At 40.5% G+C, this 23,088-nt stretch overlaps 1 protein-coding gene across 3 annotated transcripts in view; it reads left to right on the top strand.

The window, feature by feature from the left end:
• Positions 1–23,088, top strand: part of ITPR2 (inositol 1,4,5-trisphosphate receptor type 2) — a 269,451-nt gene that overhangs the window by 211,771 nt on the left and 34,592 nt on the right. For all 3 annotated transcript variants that reach the window (XM_075506773.1, XM_075506765.1, XM_075506756.1), the window contains 7 exons: positions 7,857–7,964; positions 10,431–10,623; positions 13,455–13,580; positions 16,434–16,609; positions 17,948–18,112; positions 20,284–20,479; positions 22,565–22,657. In XM_075506773.1, the coding sequence (XP_075362888.1) occupies positions 7,857–7,964; positions 10,431–10,623; positions 13,455–13,580; positions 16,434–16,609; positions 17,948–18,112; positions 20,284–20,479; positions 22,565–22,657 (1,057 nt within the window). The remainder of the gene's footprint in view (positions 1–7,856; positions 7,965–10,430; positions 10,624–13,454; positions 13,581–16,433; positions 16,610–17,947; positions 18,113–20,283; positions 20,480–22,564; positions 22,658–23,088) is intronic.

Raw genomic sequence — 23,088 nt, 5'->3', positions numbered from 1 at the left:
TTGACTGCCAGTCAATGTCTTCTAGTCTTACGGCTTACAGAAGGAAATATGTCCATACTTAAGACTTAAAGACTTAGAACTGTGGTTCCCTTCACCACATTGCCCCCAAAATAAGTCATAAGCAGTTCCTCCTTTTGTTTGTGCTAGCCTTCCTTTTCTTAGAAGCCACATATTAGACAGCAGTAGGTAGCTATTTTGCAGAGAATCACTGTTCTGAGTAAGAAGAGAAGGCTAGAAAGTGAAGTGCTTGATAGCAAAAGGATTTTGAGAGTTCCTGAAAAGGGTATGCCATTCGCAGCTCTCTTATGTCAGGTTTATGTATATATTTTATATGTATATAAAGTGTTGGTGGCTTTTAGAGGTGAACAGTTCTCTTGCTGTGTGGATTTGGGATATATATGCTTGCTGGTCTGTTGCTGGTTTTGGTCATTCTCAGACTGGGTCTGTACAATGTTGGTGAGCATGCCAGTAAGGTCTTATTTTGGGCACAATGTTTATCTGCCTTTCATAGAAGTTGCATGTGGCTGGGATCTTCTTCCTTGTTATGCTGTGAAGGAGACTAGTTGCAGTAACTCTGCTCTCTTTTTCTTCCTTTTCCATTGAACTTTCTTGTTATCTTCCCGTAATCATATCTGACATTTCCGTCATCTCCTTATGTCCTTCTATGCTGCACTCTCCAAAATTTTGCTTACAGTAGTCACAGGAGGCAGTCTACAAGTGCAGTTCTGTCATCCTGTTGGAACACTCTGGATTGCGTACTGCTGTCCACATCCTATGTTTAGTATGGTCAGTGCACACCGGAAAAACAAATGTGACCAATGTATGCATTGAGCCGGTTTGGCTCATGTAGGCACAGCTGCCCATGACAGCTTACAAGTAGCCTGCAGAGATGTTTCACACCCACCCCTCTCAAATTAATTTTGTTTTGTTGCAACACATTTTATCTGACCTGAACTTTCCCCACACATAGGCTTTATTTTTCACAAGTAAGCTTTTCCTGCGAAAGAAATTACAAAGAAGACAAATGGAAGTAAAGCTCATTGAAATATTAGCAAGTCATTTTGTCTTCTACTGGCTTTCGTCAGGGCTAAAAGAACAGCAAAGCCACAGCAAAAATAGCAATAAAATTACTATGGGGGCTGCAAACACAATAGTGATAGAGATCACTTAACTGTGGTGGTTTCTCTTATGTGATAATGTTGAGGTGTTTTATTTCTCCCTTCCCTGTGAGGTGGATCACTATTATCCACAATTTGTAGTGCGCACCACATGGAAGCTGGGGAGGAGAGGTGATGTCTCAGAGGTTACACGAGGCCATGGAAGACCCAGCAACAGAATCCAAAGCGTCTGGACCACCCAGGGCCCTGCTCGTGTACCACAAGCCATCAGGGGAAGATTAACTCTAAACCCTTTTGGTTGCTCTGTACAGTATAATCATCTAAATGAAATCAATGAATACTTGATTTGAGAGTCTCCCATTGCTCCATCCCTGCTGTTCCTAATGTTTGTTAACAGATTGCTTTGTGGTAGAGTGCAAAGGTGCCGCTCTATAAAACTGTAATGACTTCTGGAAAGGAAGTTGCCCTGTGTATTGCAGAAAGCACCATTCAGTTTTGATTGGAACATGGGGAGTTGAGAAGTTATTACTGTTAGTACAGCCAGTTGGAATAAAAATTTCTGCTCAGTTATGGTTAAGATGACATTTCCTTTTTCCTTGCTTTCTCTCTCTCCTTGTTTACTGCTAGAATAGGAGTGTTCTCATTTGCCCTGGGCAGAGAGCTGGCATGTGGTAAGGTCCTGGCACGCCAAGGAAGAGGATCTCATTTTCTGTCTCCTGTCCTCTTCTGTCTCACCCACCCTGTTTGCTACTGCTTTGACTTTCTCTTTGCTGTTGTTTCTCGGTCCTTGGGGTTTTTCTTGTCAGTCCCCAGGCAGCTTTTATATCCTTTCTTGCTCTCTAAGCAGAAAATGAAGCGTTTGGTGAGATGACTGGGGTTTCCCCTTGTGAGGAGGTTTGGTGGTGCCAGAATCTCACACTGCCTGGCTCCAGAAGCCAAGAGACTGAAGGGGAAAAAAAGAGGAAGAGATTGTGGCTGTAAATGAGCCCCAGCTGCATGAGTCTGTTTGCAAAGCAAGGTGAAACTAATCTGAACAGATGCAATTATTCTGCTGTTGCTGCAAGTTATTTTTTGTCTCGTTTCTCCCTGGTGAAAGACCACTGGCCTTTGGGCTGGCAACCCACACTGCAGTACATCTGGTTACTGACAGGGTAGAGATGAAGGTAATTTACAGCAGATCTATCAGATGTCACGCATTGGACATCAGGTCTGTACAAACAGCTCTTGCCTCACTTTTGCCAAGGTCTGTAGTTCATGAACTTCCAGGACTGTGTAGTGGCCTCCCTCTGCCCTGACATGCTAGACGGGGCTGACTGGCACACCAGAGGGTTGGCTAGTGAGCTGCAGCTGGGGCGTGGGGTAATGGCAGAGAGGGCACTGTACGGTGCTACAGCTTGCAAGTGCACCAGACATCCAGTTCCCCTCCCCAAAACGAGCCCCAGTCCCCAGCACTCTCCCGACTGCTGCCTAACCCAGCGCCCTTCCCCTGTCAGCTCTGCCTGTGTGCCAGGTATCTCCCCCATCAGATAACAGCCTTACTGCTGCCTTACAACTGTGAGAAGAAACTCGAGAGAATTGGTGACAAGGATAATAATTTTTTAAATAATTCTGTTTCTATTTTTTTAATGTTTGTAATACTTCTTAATAGCAATACTGTAAACATAACGTGTTTCAAGGCACAGAAACTATTTGTGTCTTTATTTGTGCTTCTCGGCCAGTTATCCAGAGCTTAATGTAATAATCCGTAGGCCTTTTCTAGAAAATCAGTTTAGCATGGCATAACACTTTGGCAGTGAACTGGCTCTTCTGTGAAAACCCTGGTTGCTTACAGGACACTAAGCCTCACCCATTTAGATCCCTTTATACCATTCTAGTCATAAAAAGCCACCTTTACCCTCCAGGTTTGGCAGTCTCAAAATGCTAGAGAGCGAAACAGATCTCACAGAATTTGGGGGTCTTCAGCCTGCTGTTTCTAGCTCGTATTTCTTGGACTCCTGTCCTTTTTTGGGCCTGAAGCAAAGCCTGGTGAAATCAGCAGGAGTTTCGACAACTGTCTTGGCTGTGTACTGGGTTAGACCTCACACCTCCAATGAGGACTGGGCTACAGAGGAGACCCTTGCAGTTTACAAAGTACAACCAGGGACTGACACGTTCTTGTAAAAATACAGAAGGGTTCTGTGTTTTACAGAGATAATGAAAAGTGGAGAATTATTTTCTCTTTTCCCAGCAATTTTTCCACATGCACACACATATATACATACGTATTTTGGCAAACCAATCTAGTATCCCAAGTCAATGAGTTATTGACAGGCTGATGACATGAATGTTCACAGCTTTAAATCACTTTTTCTTTGAGAACACTTAAATAACTGCATTTTTGTTCAAGGAAATCTTGACTTTAAAACAAAAAGCCTGCAGGAAATCCATATACTGTTAATTGTAAAAGATGGGTCTGCTGCAGTTTTCCATGCTGCTGATCATATATGGAATGCCAGATGACCAGCAGATCTGATTTTATAATCATGTTGTGTGAGGAGTTTAGACTGAGTATTACTTATAATTCTGTCATTTATCTCTACTGTTTCTTTATTAATGTCTTCAGTGTTCTTCCTCTGTCCTCAATCTTTCACGTTTTGTACTGATGCTTTATTTCTTTGTGTGTTTTCCAAATTTTTGAAGTAAAAGTCTTTCAAGGTGAACAACAGTCCTTCCTTGGGAACTGACTGAAAGCCAAATGATCTTTATTCATATAGCTATTGCCCTACACATCCCCTCTTCGGAAGTCACTGTTCCATTGTATGCTGTTGCTTCCTCATCCCTACATGCCTTCATGAGTAGTAAAATACAGTGTTGACATTTACAGTATTGTCACTGGCGTGGTTGACGGGTGAGTGAATGACTGAGAGAGTTTTCTCCTCAGAGGTGATGGGCTCTCTGCAAATTCAGGCTCCAGTGATGGTTATTTTTTGTATCAGTTATGCTTGCTGTGCATTTTCTAGTCTTGCTTTGCAAACATAAATGGGGCTGTTCTTTTCATTATAGTTGCTATTGTCATGCCCATCCAATGTCTTGCCCTTCAGCTGCCCCAAAAGATTTGTGCAGCAATTCAGAAATAACACTTAACTACATCACAGCAGTTAAACACGAAAAAATGTCATTCAGGCCTTTACATCCCAGTCACAGACTGTCACCTAGGGTGTATTATCAGCTTGGATAAGTTTTCCATATTTTAGGTTCACAGTTTGTCACTACGTTGTTGTTTTCATTGCTGTCTTTGATCTCACAAAAAGCTCTGCGCTGGTCAAGGAGTCTGTTGACACAGTCCCCTTTGCGCGCGTGGGCCTTTGAGCTCATTACAGGGCGAAGGAAGGATCATGAAAGCAGAGCTTCAGAAAACATAGTAGTTGCCAAATAACATAGCATTTCTAAAGCTGTTCTGTGTCTTACTGTGGGCCTCTGCTTCAGATCTGAGCTTTCACAGATTGCTGTCCGCACCACTCTTTCATGTACGTAGCTGTGACAATACAGAAATATTAGCAGTACTTATTATTGTGGCAATGTAGAGGAATCCATCCCACGCACGAACTGCAATACAAGCAGAAAATAGATAGACCCTTTGCCCTTGAGGTTACTGTCTGAAGGTCTAGACTACAGGAGGTAAGTGGATACAGAGAGATGGGGAAGCAGAGAGAAATGAAGTTATGAGCGCTTATTGCCTAGCACTATTGCTGACACCTTTAGGTAGATTTCCCTTCTGAAATCTGCCATAGTTCCTCCAGCTTGGTCAGCAATCCCTGGTTGTTTTCCATGTGTCTTTGCTGGCAACCGAGGTGCTAGCACAGAAGATCCTGGCCTGTTCTTCAGATTCTTTTGTCTAGTGCTGGTGCCGGGAAGCCCCAGCTGTGTGGTGCTAGGCTCTGTACATGCATCAGCACAAGACAGTCACTGCCTGAAAGCACAGTCTAATAAAGTATAATGAAGATCACTGAATACACACTGTTTTAAAGTACGTGGCTGCTGTTCATGTGAAACCTGATAGTGAAATACGCACTGCATCAGTGCTGTCTCAAATCACCAGCAGTCTGTTAACACACCGTGCTAGTCAGTCCCATTACAGCACAAGAGGGCTGACATGGTTTTCCCTTCTAGTCCATGTGGTAAGGGAACTTCTGTTACTGATACTTATCGAGAGATACCTTTACAGTAAAAGTTATGGACAGTTAAAAGCATATCAGGAAGCAATACCTTGAGATTTCATATGGTTTACAAATGGCATTTCCAATTCTGTATACAAATTCAAGTATGTTTATAGAAAGTTTTTTGTGGTACTAATGGAAATTTCTGAATCTATACATGTCCCTTTCTCCAAACTGGCATAATTTTAATATGAGAAGAACTATCTATACATCCTTGACTTGTCATTTATTAGAAAACTCAAAATCTTAATGGTTGACATTGGAGAAAAAAGGGTCAAGATACAAGCAAAGTTCCTCTGTATTACAGAAGAAAAAAAAGGGGAATATATTTGCTTCTGGTTATGCTAATTCATCACTCCAAGCAGGGGGTGATTGCATTCTGTCTAGGCAGTTCTTCGTATCTTAAAAAAGAGATATAGCCAAAGTAAAGGGCATTTGGAGATGGACAAGGAAAATAATTGAGTCACAGAGAGTCTTCTGTTTGAGGAGGGATGGGAGAGATAGGGATTGTTTTAATTTAAAGAAGAGACAAATAAGAGAGGACATGGCAGTAGTGTGCAGAATGATGAATGATACAGAGAAGGTGAATTGGGTGCTCTTGCTTGCCCTTTCATAGGTATAGAAGCAGGGGGACATTCAATAAAGCTGAAAGGCAAAAATAGTAACACTGTGTAAAGGGAATTTTTAAACAGTAACTACCTTGTTTCCACAAGCTCATCTTGTTTCTCCATGATGCTAGAGCATGTATTGAGGGAGATGCAAAAGACCTCTAGAAAATGAGTTCAGGTTGTCCTGCTAAGCAGATGGTGCGGGCATACTGCAAAGACTACTGACTGGATCAGGTTATATGGCTTGTGTGAGGGAGAAGAACTAGTCAGGTAGTCTTTAAGAACCCTTTTAGTCTTAAAAATAGGCGCAAGTTGCATAAGATATTAATACGTGTAATGAGACTATCCATACATTTGCCAGATAGAGTAAAAAAGTAACTATTCAAAGCAGAAATCTATTATTGATGGAAAGAATATTGCTCTGCAGTTGACCCCCATGTGATTTTTTGCATGTCTCCCTGAATATCTGCTCATGACCCTTTTATAAAAGGCTGATGTTCTGCCACATTGGCTCTACTGTCAGGGCCAAGCAGACTGCTGTCCATGAGGAAGTTGTAGGAAGTACATTTATTCTTCCTGAATATTCCTTTCTGGTATTCTCTTGCTTTTGGATATTCTATTTATTATTAATCTTTTAATTAATAAGTTTGTATTGACCCAGAATAAAATTTATTCTGATCAGTAGATTCTAGGGAACTTCAGTAAATAGAGTAAATTGTATATGTATCTCTCCCCCCCGTTCTTAGCTAAAAAGGGGATGGTGAGACATGCAAATAGCTTATAGAGGAGTGAGATCACTTTCTGGTTAGATTATTACAATATCTGTTTAGATCCATTGTTCCTTTTAGACTTGATCCCTGACACTCTTTTTGTAGATTTGCAATTATTTTATAATTCCTCACCATACTGTGTTATTTCTTGTAGTACAATGCTAATCCACCTGTGGTGATCATCACTTCAAAGCCTAGTTCCTGTGGTCATTTTGAGTGCTGTGCCTGCCTTGTTTCTAATGTCTGTGTCTAGTCCGTTGTGGTAATGTCAGTGTAGTGATTAAGACCTGGATCACGTCCGCAAGATAGCCTTTCCTTTCCTGCCTCAGTTTCCCCCACTTTAAAATAGGTGAAACACCTCAGAGTTTCTGGATGAAAACCCACTCACTATGATACAGGGAAAATTGCATTTTTAGTAGTGTTTCCTCATGCCTTGTAATTAGGTCTTTGTTTCTCACTGACCTAAGGGACATCATGAATGCATTTGCTGACATTCTCAGTATTAAACTTTGTGCAGCTATTGAGCATTTAAAATATTTACTATTCAGGAAGAACAGATGTATTTTATGAATCATGTAAAGTATACAATTTGTAAAAGTTTGTAGGAGATACATATTTGTGTGTTTGTGTGTGTGTACATATGTGCTATGTATATAAACTGTACGGTTAACAATGTATTTGCCTGCCACTGCAGTCTAGCTGCCTCTGAAATAGTTATGGACGTTATCTTGGCAGCCCTGAAATACCAACCTACAACACGGTGAAGAACAGTTTAGCCATTTGAAATCGCAGAGAAAATTTAATTGTAAATGTAATTACTTAGTCAGAGGCATGCAAATTTTATGTCTAAACTTAAGCAAAAAGAAGCATTTGGTCTAATTTTTTTACATTTGTCAAAAGCCCTCCAAAAACCATCTAGGCTGCAGGCTAAGCTGTCTGTCATAAATCTCAGCCGAAGACTTGCTGCTGACTTTTTAAGACTAAATTATTTCTATTGTTCTCAAGTAATTACATTTTTGTTGTTATCTGTGGAAAGAGCCCCACTGGGTTGAGCATGTAAGTATATGGGGGTGGGGGGAAGGAGGATTTGTGTTAGTTAAGTGGAGATGATAAAGCTGAAAACATAGCAGCAGGACATAAATCAGACTTTTTTTCTTTTTCTAGTTGGCTCGTCACAATAAAACATTGCAACAGATGCTGAAGCCAGGGTCAGATCCAGATGAAGGAGATGAAGCCTTGAGGTATTATGCCAATCATACGGCACAGATAGAGGTAAAGAATTACTCACTAGAAGATTGAATATGAGACAAGTTTGCATCTTGTGCATGGTGTATCACCTCTTCTTAAGCTTCTGAACAGCAAAGCTTATTCAGATGGTGTAGATTATTTATGAGAAGGAGAAGGTTGAATAATATGCTTTAGGCTATGGGAGAAAAAGAAATGCACCTGTGTTAAAAGTGGCTCCAAATAATCATTTTACAGTAGCTTTCCTGTGTGTTACCAAACATGTTTTGTTAGGGACATAATGACTGTGGATAGAAGCTGTGTCATGAAGTCAAGAATAATCTTGTATGGTACATCACTCTAATAAATAATCATGAATTTCAAAGCCAGTGATGCTAACTGATCAAATTAAAAGTCTGGCTGCAGTACAAAGAGGTTTTGAAGTGGTGTAGATATTCAGTATGGCTTTTGTTTAAAAGACCAAGGCTTGGCCTGGTTCATCAGTTCTGTTCTCTGTTTTAAACTTTACCCCTGCCATGGATTGGATTTAGATCGAGATCCACAGAGGTATTTAGGTTCTTAACTCTCATATCTGTTCCTGTGCTGTTATAGATTTCATGGGATTATAGGCATCAAGGTAGGAGTTAGGCACTGTAGTATCTCTAGTCCTCAGTGACTTCTTAAGGAGAAGAATTTCAATGGTACAAAGGCAGCTGCTGCGAGAGACTGCAGGAAGAAGAGGCATCTGGCTCTCTCTTGGAAATGCTGTATCAAGTCCAAAATTGGCCGAGTATGAAAACTGCACAGTATGGTTGCACACAGGCCCAGCCTGAATCTAAGCCAATAATTTTACCTTCAGTGGGCTTCCAGGCTCCATCAACATTGGACCTGAGTTTGTGTGCATAGGGAGCAGTCTAATGCAAGTGCCTCAGGTCTGTATTGTCCTGGCTGCCATCAAGACAGGCCATGGCTGGGTCCTTCTCTGTTTCCCACCATCCTTTTTGCCTGATATTGATCCCACCACAGGATAGATGGAAGCTCCATGGCTGTGGTTGTCCGGAGGGCAACTCAGTGCTCCTCTTAACATGTTTTAATACTTTGAGTGCTCCTGAGGTATCTCTTAGCAATAATCATCTGAGTTATCTGGGTAGGTTGTAAATTTAGGCTTTAAACAAGCACTGTGGTCTGCTTTTATGTGGCCAATAGCTTCTTTCTAGTGTAGTTTCTGAAATCTCCTAAAACCTCATGGCTGCAAAGCCTGTTCCTCGAGCAGATATGGAGGCCTCTGTTCTCAGGGAGGCTTTTTAAATGTCATTCTGCAGAGCAGCACATGCAGCCTACCTCTTCTTTTGAGTCCCTGACAGAATTGAAGATGTGCTGTCAGCTTCCTTCACTCGCCTAACCAGGTTAGCTGCTAGTCACAGAGTCCCATTGCACAACTGCTGGCCTGAGACACAACTGTTTACTTAGGACATTTCAAAACAGCCTGTTCAAATTTCATGTAGTGCACATGCCCATGGGCAGACACGAGCATAGTTATCCTTCATCTCTAACGTAAATGTGCTTGAATAATTTACTCTTAAAAATGACTGAAGACAGGTGGTTTTTTAGTATGTTCACATAATACGTATGAATTAACAGAGAGAAAGGAGGGTTTTTGAATGCAGGACTGTGACTGGAAAAATGAAACTCAACCCAGCATTGCTGCTACCTCAAGTGGATGTTTGCTGGTCTTTCACTGAAAGCAGTCCTAGACCTGTTTGGCATTTCAGATATAGCTCCTCTATATCAGGGTATCTCATTTGTTTGATTTGAAAGTCAAATAGAGGGTGGTTCTTCACTGGTGGCTGTACAGAGACATGGATCTAAGAGTCAAGATGAGTTTTCTACCCATTTCTCTATTATTAGTAATGCAGAGTCTGTGATCAGAATGGGGAAGCAATTTTGATGACAGTATAGTGAGATGGAATAAAATCTAGCTCACTCAACGATAACTTGGTAGGCCCTGAAATACAAACAACGCAAAACCTTGTTTTTTGCCAAGTAAGCAGATAAAGACTGACAAGATATGGGTGCTGTCTGAGTAACAAGGTGCTATTTTTGTATGTTCACCTTCATAACTTAATCTTATCATAGAAATAGACTCAAGGTGAGAAAAGAATTTTGTAATCCGAGCAGAAAGCCCCTGAACTTCTGCACTGTTTACTGGGAGAGATTTGTTTCAATTTATTGCAAAATTGAAGCATTCTGAATTAGAACATTTTTTATATTTGGGGGAATTTTGGACCTAGGTTTTGCTCAAGATATATATTTGCCACCTTATTTTCAGACAGACTTTTGAAGATAGAAAAGCAGTTTTATTTTGTTTTAGGATTGATTGGTTCAGCTTCATTGTAATGTTCAAATAATTTATGCACTAATTTATAACTAAAAGGGGAGCTGTGAACAAGAAAAGATATCACAAAATGGTTGGAAAGTCACTGATCCTGGAAAAAACGTGCATTTTATTTATAGATTGTTCGCCACGATAGAACAATGGAACAAATCGTCTTCCCTGTCCCCAATATTTGTGAATTCCTCACTCGGGAATCCAAAAGTCGGGTATTCAATACAACAGAGAGAGATGAACAAGGGAGCAAAGTCAATGACTTTTTCCAACAGACAGAGGATCTGTACAACGAGATGAAATGGCAAAAGAAAATTAGGAGTAAGTATTGCAATTTCAAAAAATAGCTTAATTGTGCTAAAACCCTGCTTTTAACCCTTCAAATTTTTCATTTTAATAATACAGTTTTCTCTGTTCGCTCCGGTACTGCAACAGGCAGAACTGTTCAGGGCTTGAGAGTGTAGGTCAGCAGAGTGTAGGTCAGCTGAAACATTTGCATGCCACCATAAAAGAGGCATAATATGGAGCAGTTAGTAATATAAGTAATGTGTTCAAGATGATATTTTGGACTCCAAAAGTTAAATTGAGTGATGGATAAACTGGGTGTAGTTCCACTAAACTCAATAGAGTTGCCCCTAATTAAGCCAAGGCCCCTAATATTTAACAAAAACATGTGTAGCTGCATATTTGAGGTTTGCAGATTCCGAAACGATCATTAAAAAACTTGTAAATGTCAGTCACTTAAAAACATCTCTCACCAGAACCTCAGCTGCTTTAAATCTGCCTGACTCCCATGGAGTCAGTTCCCCTTTGCCAGTTCGCATCAGTCTTGCTTGACTGGGCTGCAGTATGTCCCAGTCTGTTAGCCCATACTGGTGTATGTCCCGTGGTAGTGGGAGAGGCATATGCACCACCTTAAGCTGCTTGCAGGTCTGACAGGCACGGTCAAGGTCACGGGGGAGAGATCGAAGCAGGAACCCAAAGAGGAGGTGCAGTGAAGCCCAGCTGGTTACCCTGAGTTTCTTGTTTAGTTCACTGGTGGGCGTTACGGCCGCTGGCCCTTGCCAGGAATGGGGCTGCTGCCACTGCCGATGTCCTGGGGACAGGAAGCTCCTGCCAGTTCAGCCCCACTGTCAACTCTGCCCTTTGCTTTTGGAGCAGAGAATCGAGGCGGCAAACTAATTAGGCATCTACAGTATCCTTGAGGGATAAGGAAGAAAGTTGTATTTTATATAGGTATATATTTAAAAATACACGAGAGTGATCACTTCATTCACTGCTAGCACGTAGATGCTGTTGAGGTGGCACACATCAGCTGCTCACAGCAGCATTATGCAATTGATTAGGAAGGAAGTAAAGAATAGCATCTATGGTCAGAGCAGCAGGGAGTTTGGATAGTCAAAGCAATATGATTTAATGTAGCATCCTTAACGTGATGGAAACAGGAATGCTGGTTGCAGTTTTTATAACTGTCAATTCCCAGGCTATAATTTTCAGAGGCAGTAGTAAGTTTTCAGTGTGAATCCTGTCGGCCCAGGTCCACTTCCCTTGGTGGCACTGTAAGAACTTGTCTGTACTGACAAACTGACCAGAAGAGAAGTTGAAAAATAAATGATTCCAGAATAACTCCCTATCTGCACAGTCTGTTTGGGAATAAAAGTCAGTATATTGTAGAAGAATTACTCTAGTAACAAAATCATATCTATGGTTTTTGCTTAAGAAACACAAATAAAAGAGCCCAACCCTACACTTACATAGACCAGACCTGCCTAATGCTATAAGCAAAGCAAATTGGTTTATTTTTATTCAGAACAGAAATTCCTCAATTCCTTTCATCAGTGGAATGGCCCACAAGTCTCCGTGTGTTTTTTTTATTTGAAAAGAAAATACAGGTTGAGGCTCAGTTCATCCTTTAGCCAAGTGTCTGTTAGCGTGCAGTCTGCATTGCTTAAATTGACACATATCATTTGCAGTGGCTCCAAATGCTTAAATCTCAGCAGCCAACAGCATAAGGTTATCACAATGAAATCTCAATATTTACCTAATCACAATTAAAGTCTATTTAGGCTAAAGCCTGAGACAGTCATATGCAGCTGAAGGAGTCTACTGTTTATAAAAAGTTAGCTGGGTGCAGGCAAGTCAAGAATATGCTCCGCATACTTGCAGGAGGCTCTCAGTACATTAAAATCTAATTAATAGGAATACATCATCTTCAAATAAATCTCACTGGCTAGAAATTTTTTCACACCATTGCACATAGAATCTTGTTTTAAATGTTCATTTAAATGTATTGTAGTGCAGTCATATACATGAAGTGCTTTCCTGGGTCTTAGTACCCTCTGATCTTATTCCTAGCCTTTTTGCCGAATCGTTTATGTGACTCTGGACACAAAATCTTAACCCTGTTTTGCCCTATTTCCCTTTTTAGTCTTTTCTAACTAGGTTATAGGTTCTTTGGGATATAGACTATTTCTGTGTATTTGTACAGCACTTCACATACGGAGATCTTGGCTTCATTTGAGTCCTTTTAAGCAGGAGTACAGAGCTATTTGTCAGCAGGTAACCTTGGATGTCTGAGGATCATGCAGGAAGTAGTCAGCTTTCATAGAACCAAATCCCAGTCAGACCAAATTTTACGTGTTCCCCGAAGTAAATCAAGATGTATTTAGTTTGACAGAGGTGAGGAAAATACTGCCGTTCTGCAACCTTGCCTATTCCACTGTTCTTTGAATAATGTCATCAATGTACTTGGTCCAAATGGGTCATCTGGATGACCCATTCTGGGTCTTCTAGTTGACTGGCATGCAGAGTGCTAAAATCTATTTGTTTGCTTCATTTTGTGTCTCCATGCACAGAGGCTACAGTTTCAGAGGCCGGTGAAAAGACTCCTTTGCAAAAGATCCAGTCCTAAAATCTTAGCAGAGGCAAAACTCTGATCTATAATAAACTGTATTGGGATCTTTGGATTAAAAGCTCGGCTTGAAACTATGTTTTATGGCAAACCTATGTTTAACATTTGTCTGTTTTAGTTAATTTTAAAGATCTGCATATTTTCTTCATTAATCTGTATTTTTTAATTCCCTTGAGGCCGTTACTGATTGAGTTCCTGCTTGCTTTCATTTCATTGATTGCTGCTCTTCTCCCCTTTCTAGATAATCCACCCCTGTTTTGGTTCTCCAGACACATCTCTCTCTGGGGGAGCATTTCCTTCAACCTTGCTGTATTCATCAATTTAGCAGTTGCTCTGTTCTACCCCTTTGGAGATGATGGAGATGAAGGCAAGTGGAGTTTGGTTTTATTTTCCCTTTTAATTTTAGATGCTTTCAATTCTAAGGTAACAGTTTATATAAAATTGCATCTTCAGGTACGCTCATACCTGCAGAAGCCATTTAATATCATCTAAGTAGGTACCAGATGTCTGAAATGTGGTAACTGATCTTCTGTGTGTCACATGTCCCATGCAATGTGAAGTAAAATGGACAGAACATAGCTGCTAAACTGAAGATTATCTAGATGATCTGAGCTAATTCTTTTTTTTTTTTTTTTTTTAATATTGCCATATTGCAGTGTACTCCTGCACACATTCAGTTACAGCTTCTGAGCTAAGGAAGTATTCCTGGCAGCAGAGGGATGGAGATTTCTTAAAATTGACCATTTTGAATGACTTGCAGTCTTAAAAAAATACGGAATGGAATGATTTGAAAACTGGCTTGTTGAGTTTTGACTATTTTGTTTGTTGGGTTAAAAGGACATAATTGTTGCAGAGGATAAATGCATTATATAAAAATATGCTTAAAATCTATGATTCTGTCTCTGCTTCATCACATGTCACAGGAAATACATCAAATAATAAATGTAATTAAATAAATGCAGCAGACTAGCAGGAGGCCTCTTTGAATCCAAACCAAGCTTAATTGGGATAAAGAAGACTAAATAGTTCAGAATACTGGTAATGGGAGTAGAGCCATTCACCTCTGGGTCTTTGATTCGTGTCCAGTCCAGTCAGTAATGTGACTGAAAGTCACTTCTGCCTGATGGCATGTGAACTGGGCTGGTGGAAGCAGTCCAGCTTCTAGTAGATACATGTGCTTTTCACAAACACCAGAGTTAGCACCAGCAAACATTCCTGTTGGCTGGCTAAACAGAAAGGCAGCAGATTAAAGTATCTTGGCATGGAGACCACGTTGCCCTTTCACCCTGCGAGGTGGTCTCTGCAGGTCATGGCACAGACATCTCCGCAGCCTTGCATAGCAAAGTTTGCAGGGCTGTGCCCTGTAGAAGGGAAGCGTTTGTACTTAGTGCTTTCCTGTTTGTAAACTGGAGAGTCCCTCGGAGTGCACACGCATTACAGCCCATGCAGGATGAGAGGAGAAAAAGAGAGTTAAAAATAAACCTTTTAAGCTACTAAATTTTAGCTAATCTATACTCACAGAAATCCTCTGGTCTGCAATCAGTAGGTATTAATACTTACTTTGAACTGCAGATTTATATAGTATTAGTTTAAGTGGCCCCAGTAATCCAGTGGTTTCAGTGATAGTGCATTTCAGGATTGCAGTTCCTAGTGCTTGTAAAAGCAAAAGCGATACTTGAGCAATAAACAATAGGTGTGGCCAAATGGGATTAGCAGGTCATGAGGCAGCCTCCTTACTTCCAGCCTCCCCCTCCACCAAAACCAAACAGCCGGAGTTTGTCTCCCGTTTTTCCCCTTTACGTCGTGTAAATCCCCCCATACTCAGATGTCTGAGGTGCCTGGGCTGGTCTAATCCCAAGAAGGCTGCCTTTCAGTAGATTTCTGCAGTTCTTACATCATATGACATAAGCGAAATTGTGCTCCAGATGAGGACTCCTTGCCTCCAGCATGCATGTCTGCACATGTTACCGGTGGGGGTCCTGCGATGTGAAATTGTTTGACCTGCAGTAGGGAAGAAGGAAAAATGATTTGTTAAAGAAACACTGAGTGCTTTGGCCTCACCTTTCAGATCCACTTGGAAGTGATTTTTTAGGATCTATTAAAAGTTTCCAAATCTTGTTGGCGAAGAAACTGACAGAGCCGACCTTGAACCTCCTGCCAAGGATATAAAAGCTCTTGAACTTTGGAAAAAGTTCGGATGCCATCTGAATGTTGAGGCTGGGGCCCCATCTCATTGTTTTCTAATCCCACTGATGCTGCTCAGCTGTGTATCTGTTGCCAAAGAGATAGCATGATTTCCATTGTGAGTCTAGCTAAATTTTCTATTCCCTTCTCCCCCCGTCACTGACCTCTCAGTTCATCTGATAACAATAGAAGTCAGTGTACAAGTGTGACAGTGCTCCGAGATCTGAATGTGCTTTTTATATCACAGCAACGTGGTGTGTTTCCAGGGCTTTAAGCAGAGGAGAGAGGGAAAATTAGGGGCATCGCTCAAAACTCAGGGAGAGCCTGGAGCTAGCATCTTGCAGAGCGGCAAAGAGACTGACTCTGAAGGCAGCGGCTCACATGCCCGCGGGAGCTCAGCAAGACCCAGGACCCGCTGCCTCCCCAGGAGCAAGGCACAGCTATTCAGCTGCTCTCGGCAATGCAGATGCTGCCCGTTCCTGTCGAAGTCCCCGTGGCTGCCTCCCGCTGCGGCAAGTGCCTTGCTCCCGTGCAGAGGCGGAGGCTCCCGCTGAACGCCCGCAGCCGTTCAGAAGAAAGCTGCTTTTCTAAAACCAGGGCGCTTCCGCGCTGTTGGGGATCGAAACGTGACGCTGCAGCGCGGTGCCACTTGCTGCGCCACCCCGAGGACCGGCTATTTCTGTAGCTGAGCAATCATGGAATTAGACTGGAGGAGCCCTAATGATCCCTGCAGAAGGGAGCTGATTAGTAGCTCGCTCCAGGAGAAGGGTAAACTGTTTCATCTCTGAGCACTCCTCGGATTTTAATGGAAATTTCATTAGCTGCCCTTATTATTACCTGTGCAAAAGTCAACAATACTATGATAATAATAGTTCTTGCTGCAATTAGGGCAAGTTGTGGTCAGCAGCTGTGGTGCATGAATCCTGCTTTTCGTTAGCTATATTGGCAAACGAATTGATCTTTTGGATCTGTTTCTTGGTGAAAAATGGACTCTCCAAAGATGCCTTTCTCAAATCTTCTTTTCTCCTCTATACAGGCACGCTCTCTCCGTTGTTTTCACTCCTCCTTTGGATAGCAGTGGCGTTTTGTACAGCAATGCTGTTTTTCATCTCCAAGCCTGTTGGTATTCGACCCTTTTTGGTGTCTGTTATTCTCAGGTCTATATATACTATAGGGCTCGGTCCTACCTTGATACTTCTTGGTGCTGCTAATGTAAGTACTTAAAAAGCAAGCAGAATTTCCCTTTCAGCAGAAGCAGAGATATTAAGGGTCTCCTATTAAAAAAAGCCCTTGATTAGAGCTGTGCAAAGAACTTCTTTTTCTGGTTCACTGGTTAAGCCAAAAACATAAATCATTTCCAGTCATCCCAAAACAGCAGTATCAGCAAAGTGGGAAGCTAAGAAAAAAGCTGTTTTGGTTTTGTGCATATGCAAATGCTTTAAAAATAAAAACAATATGAAATTTAAAGAATTATTGCTGAATAAGAGGAATCAAATTTACAGTTTCTTATGTTAGACGAATAATTTTCTCTACCAATACGCTCAGCAAAATTGACACAAATTTGTGAGATGTTTCTGTCAGCTTAAATCTGTATTTTTGAGAAGAAAAAAGTGTTCAAAATTAAAAATTCTCTCAGCCCTTTTCCAGATTTCTTAACTTACATCTATGTTTGCATGTTTACTGAGCTTGGCAAGATATACAGTCATGCACATAAGTCATCTGTGCAGATTTCTGCCTGACTGCTCCAGCTCTAATTCACCTTAGCACCAGGCAGCAAAGTATTGGGCTATTTGCCACTAGTTCTGTGAGAATTTCACATACTTAAAGCTACCCAGACATATAGTCAAAGGTAAAGGCAAGTAAGCTGCGCTTGCCCATGTCAAATTTGTGAAAGAAAACACCATGTTGAGTCCTCATTGCTTGTCCTGCACTACCAAACAGATGAGGTTAGCCCCTTTCGTATTTACTTCTGCACTGCTCACGTGCAGGCAAAGCTGAGGAGCAATGGAGAATCTGATGCTGTTGCTTAAATGCTGTACTTCAGAAAAACCCCCAGTATTTTTTTTTTAGGGATTTTATATTGAAAAACATGATCTAAAGGAAATGGTAGATCTCACACACACCCCACACGCTTTCTGTTGTGTTACTATTGTTCTCTTTGTAGTAGCATGCCTAACTGCTCTTACATAGTCTCGGATCTAAACTCAGAATTGTTAGGAATTCACTCCCCAGTTGTTTTTGTAGTGCCTTATGACATTAATCCCACCCTGCCTACTCGCCACCCTGCCTACTCGCTAATGTTATAGAAATAAATCACAATGTAATGAGGCACAGTGCAGTGCTAGAGGGGTGAGGTACTTCCACTTATTCTCGTGGGCTTGTTCCCAGTACCTTGGGAGTTCAGTTTCTCTCATCTGACTCCAGCTATCTAAAAGTTGAGCATTTAGTCAAAGCAACCTCTCTAGACTTTTCACACACTGCAGCAATACAAACAATAAATAACGGAATTTATCTGATGGAGTATACCTCGCCTTTGTTTTCCCCTCACAGCTTTGTAACAAAATAGTGTTTCTGGTGAGCTTTGTTGGGAACCGTGGAACTTTTACCCGTGGCTACAGAGCGGTCATCATGGACATGGCTTTTCTCTATCATGTAGCATATGTCTTGGTCTGCATGCTGGGCCTCTGTGTGCACGAATTCTTCTATAGTTTCCTGGTAAGTATGTGCTTCTGTGGAGGGGAAAAGTTTGCAAAAATAGAAAATACCGTTACCCATGCAGCTGTCTTCAATTTCTTCCTGACAATCAAGCCAAATCATGTGTATTTTTAGCATGCCGTTGTGTTGCTGCCCCTTAGGAGCTGATGTTTTCATTAGAACCTGTTTCTGTTATGACTTATTTTATCTGTTTTAGAGTTGAAAATTTGCTCATTTCTTTTTAGACAATCATCATACAGCCCACTCCTTTCTCCCACCCTTCCCCAGCATACATATATTCTGTGTATGTTCCTATATCTAGTGTCAAGCATAATCTCCTTGGGACAGGAGTTGTCCACTGGTGTGTGCATCATTCTTATATCAAAGGATCCCATTCCTCAGTTCATCTTGCAGCCCTAATAACAACAACAAAAAAACTACTTGGGAAATAGGGACAGCATGCCTCTGGTGTAGCAGGAAGATTCATCACTTCAAATGTATCCCACTTTCATTTTCTTTTGTTGCCATTACCCAGATGGAATGCCTTTTTATAATATGATACAGGTGCAAAGAAAATGAATCATACAAAATTATGCTAAACTCAGCTAACTGCTCCCTTCATGCTGAATAGCAGTAAAAGGTGTACTGCTCTTGTTTTCTAATCCTTTGGCTTTATACCGGAGCGTGCGAAACTTGTAGGGAGACTGACTGAATTGTGGTCATTTACATGGGTTCACTTTCCTGTTGTATTTTTCTCAGCTTCCTGAAGAGTGGTGAGCTCCCAGCATTTCACAGAGGTGTGTTAAGCACACGAAAATTATCAGGGGTTCAGTCCTTACTTTGGTAGAGCTCCTGTTGAAGTCAGGTTTTGCAGATCTTGACATTAAAGTCAGCTTCAAAGTTTGGGCAGATTTCAAAGGAGGCAAGATTTTGTGGCTGTAGCTGCAGCACACTTTTCAAATGGATGTTACTCTCCTGCTTAAAAAATGCATAGCAAATTATCTGTTATTCCTCCAATGAGTAAGGTGATCTCTACCTTAAAAGAGTTTCCAAAGTGCCAAGTAGTTTAAGAAACATTTTATGTACTTACTTTTTTCAGTGACTGCTATTGACAAATGTCCATGATTCATGGCTGTTATAACTGTTCATGTTCCCAAGTTACTTCCAGGTGTTCACTTTGTAGTGGAAATATTCTAAACCCTAATATTTTTTCCTCATATTAAGCTTTGTCTTGTACAGAATGAATGATAACTGTCTTTCCTCTTTCTTCCTTTGTTATTAATCCTTTCACAAGGCTGTGGATTCCAGATCTTGTGAATTGTGACTAATACCTTCTTCTGTGGACCATTTTGATAAATCATAGTGTGTCACTTTATATCTGTAATCTGTGTGTTTTGAAGTGGAAATACATACATTATAGATAAGGTCCAAAGCACTATAGAACATCAATAGAATTGCAAGAGAAAAAAAACGCTGTAGTTTCTTGAAAAGCTCTTAGCATGTTTAATTGCTATTTTAGGCCTTTGACGTTTAAAGCAGTATTATCTTAATGTATACTTTTTTTTAAAGTTAAATATCAGGAAAGCATGTAGTGCAGGGTAAAGAAGAATAGAAGTTTCTAGTTTTATACAAACAGTCCAATGAATTTAACTTTGTCCTAAACAGAGATGGCCCCGATCCTTGTACACATGAGTGACCTTTAAATGATGCCATGAGCTCAAAGAAACAATTTAGAGACATGTAATTACTTGCATACATGAGTGCATTTTTGAGTTGCAGCCCATGCATGTTTATCAGATGGGAGATAACATGAAAAATTAATTTGTAGATGTAGATCCATAGTATGAAGACCTTGTTTTTAATTTTAATCTAGCCTAGTTTTGAACATGGGGAAACAATGGATCTTGGTGGTAACTGTTACCCATGTCTAGATCAGGCTCATATATAATATATACTTTGTGGCTTTGTATTTTGCTATAATCTATCTTAAAATTTAAAGTTCTGTGCTAGATTTTCTCCTCCTATAAGCATGTCCAGCTCCCACTGAAATCAATGTGAATTGTGTGTTTATGAAGCTGAGAATTTAGAACATGACTAGATGTATGTTTCAGTAGTTCAGATTGTTTTCCTATGTAGCATCTATATATTGCTTCATTTTTATTCATTTTTCCTCTACTGTCTGCTTTTCCCAGCTGTTTGATCTGGTGTACAGAGAAGAGACTTTGCTAAATGTGATAAAAAGTGTTACCCGGAATGGTCGTTCCATTATCCTCACTGCAGTGCTAGCACTCATCCTAGTTTATCTCTTCTCCATCGTTGGGTTCCTCTTCTTGAAAGATGACTTTATCATGGAGGTCGACAGATTGAAAATCAGGACCCCTGTTGCAGGTATTGTTTTTTATGTTAAAATTTGCTTCTGACGTACACCTTTTCTATCTGTCTAACCTAACTTCGCTCTAAGGAAATGTAATTTTTTTGTTTCTATCTGTGGGAGCAGAACTAACTCTGGATACCTTAGGACTAAATTAAGTCTCTGGGTAAAATCTAATGTGTAGGGTTGTTTTAGGCTAGGTTTATCTGTTGAAATAGTGAATCTAATGCTCACACTTGATTTATTGCCTTTTCTTTTCTATCTCACGCTAATATAAAAAAAATAAATCTAAATTTCCTAAGCATTTGGAAGAGCAACTCAAAGTGGATTCTATTGGTTCTCTATTCACCTTAAAAGCAGCTCGTAGTAGTTTCTGTGTACTGCGTGAGGCATGTGATCTTAACATGTTCACTAGATGTATTCCTTTGATTACTTTTTAAGCTTCATCCAGCAGAAATTTATTACAGAATGCACACTTCTGCTGATAGGAGATTTCCTGGACCATCTTTTAAATTCAGTGTGTATTTCATGAACATCACCGTTAGTGTATAATCCTGGCTTCAGTGAATCATTGGGAGATTTTTAACCAGTTTTAAAAGGCCAGGATTTCAGCTTTCTGGAATGAGATATTTTACCAATGTGGATAGAGAGTTACAGACTTGCTTTGCTAGAAAAAAAGCTAGGTCTGGTCTGTTGAGATCTTTGTATATGCTGCCAACCAGCCTGCTGGGAGCATGGGCAGAGAAGTAACTGTCTGCATAGAAATACCTGAGAATAGCTTGTGATTAAATTCACAGAGGCTTGATTTTCCCAAATGCTGAGCTCTTCAGACCCGTACACAAACACAGAACAACTAGTGGGGTCCACCCCGGCCTGCGTGTACTCAGTGTTTGCCAGCTTTTTCCTAAATTTGTTATTTGAGGACCTAAAGCACACAAAGAAGGCAAAGCTCGTTCAGGGTGCATGGGCATGGTGTACTCATGTAGCTGTTTTGATACCATATGAAAAAAAAGGAACCTGACAGATTTCTTTAACTCACCTTGCTTTTTGCCACTGATCATCTTGAAAGGTCTAAGTTGGCTTGTATGTGACTTACCATTAATTTTTGGGACAGAACTTACGGTCTGAAGTTTCACTTTGAAAGATAATTGTGGCCATCGTAGAAGAACACATGCGAGCCTACACGCAGCACTGGTCTGGTCCAGTGCAGTAGTTCCTGTGTGTTTATGTTTCTTCTGTTGCGTTCTTGGCAGATTTTTGTGGTGTGGATATATTCTTGCTGGCTTTATACGTTGCCATTCCTGATCAAAAACTCATCAAGAAAATATGCTGATGATATACTGATGGAACATTATGCATCCCAAGACAAGTGCTTTAAATTTTTCTTTATAAAGTAGCACAAACAGAAAGTCAGAGCACATTTTTTCTGTGTTACACAGATTGTCTTAGACTGTTACTTTGGTTGTATGATTTTGCCTTCGTTTTTTTTCTCCTTAAACCTTTTTGTACCTCTGATTTGAAATGCAGAAAATTGTTGAAGATGCACAAGATAAAATTGGTTTGATAAAATCAAGCTGATGTACACATTTACCCACTTTGGGAATGTTAAATCAGTGTTTTACACGAACCCATACATATTTACAAATGAGTACCAAACTGTGTTATAATCCTTGAAAACTCTTAAATATTCTACATTCAGGATAACTGAACATCAGCTTGGTGTCCTTCTTGTCAGCTTTTGTGAATAATTTATCTAATGGTTTTAAAACTGACATTATTTTCGTATCTGACAGTTGTTTCTTGCTTTGAATATATTTTGTTCTAACCAGAAGTAGCAGCATTTGATGTAGATTCATTAATTTCAGGAGACGAAATGGGAATAGCTGTGATATATAGTAAATATAAAACTGTGGTTTTGTTCCTTGTGATTGCTTTGAGCTGTTGAGGCAGACTGTTTGAGGAAGGAGGAATTGGTGGTATAATTTGTTCTGCTTTTTCTTCTCAACTTTTCAAATCAGTGATTCACTTCTAGAAAATAATGATTTAAAACGTTGTATTGATGCAGCATCTGTCTTTTTGTCAATATCCTGCTTTTTCCACAGGTATTGGTGAAGTCCCCACTACAACCCTCACATCAATGGTGGGAGCCTGCGCAAAAGAGAACTGTTCCACAAGCATCCCAATTATTAACCCAGGTTAGTACAAAAGTTCCCCCAAACTGATGATCAGTTAGAACAGAGGGATTTGTGTGTTGTTATTGCGAAGACTTCTGCTAGTGTGAGGAGAGATGATCATTGTTGTAAGTCAGAAGAGCTCAACTTCCGCAAGGCTTGGAGCTTGGTTGGCAGCTTGCCTTTGATGCGAGTGCTTCCCACACCTGATTTCCAATTGCATTGACATTAATTCTGTTACTAAAAGAGCTTGCTGAATCATTATGCTTTAACGTACAGGTCGCTTCTTTCCAGCTGACTTTGCTGAGACAAAAAGCTTGCTGCTTATCTGCAGCATCCTCACCTGCACACACATTTAGGGCCACATAAGTTGATTTTAATGGCGCAGCATATATCAGCAAGCTTTTGTGTATACTTTTTACATACTTCTAAGCCAGAAGACCTAAGAGCCCAGA

This window comes from Mycteria americana, chromosome 1 (assembly GCF_035582795.1).
Source record: "Mycteria americana isolate JAX WOST 10 ecotype Jacksonville Zoo and Gardens chromosome 1, USCA_MyAme_1.0, whole genome shotgun sequence".
Classification (NCBI taxonomy): Eukaryota; Metazoa; Chordata; class Aves; order Ciconiiformes; family Ciconiidae; genus Mycteria; species Mycteria americana.
This window is presented reverse-complemented; position numbering and strand designations above follow the sequence as displayed.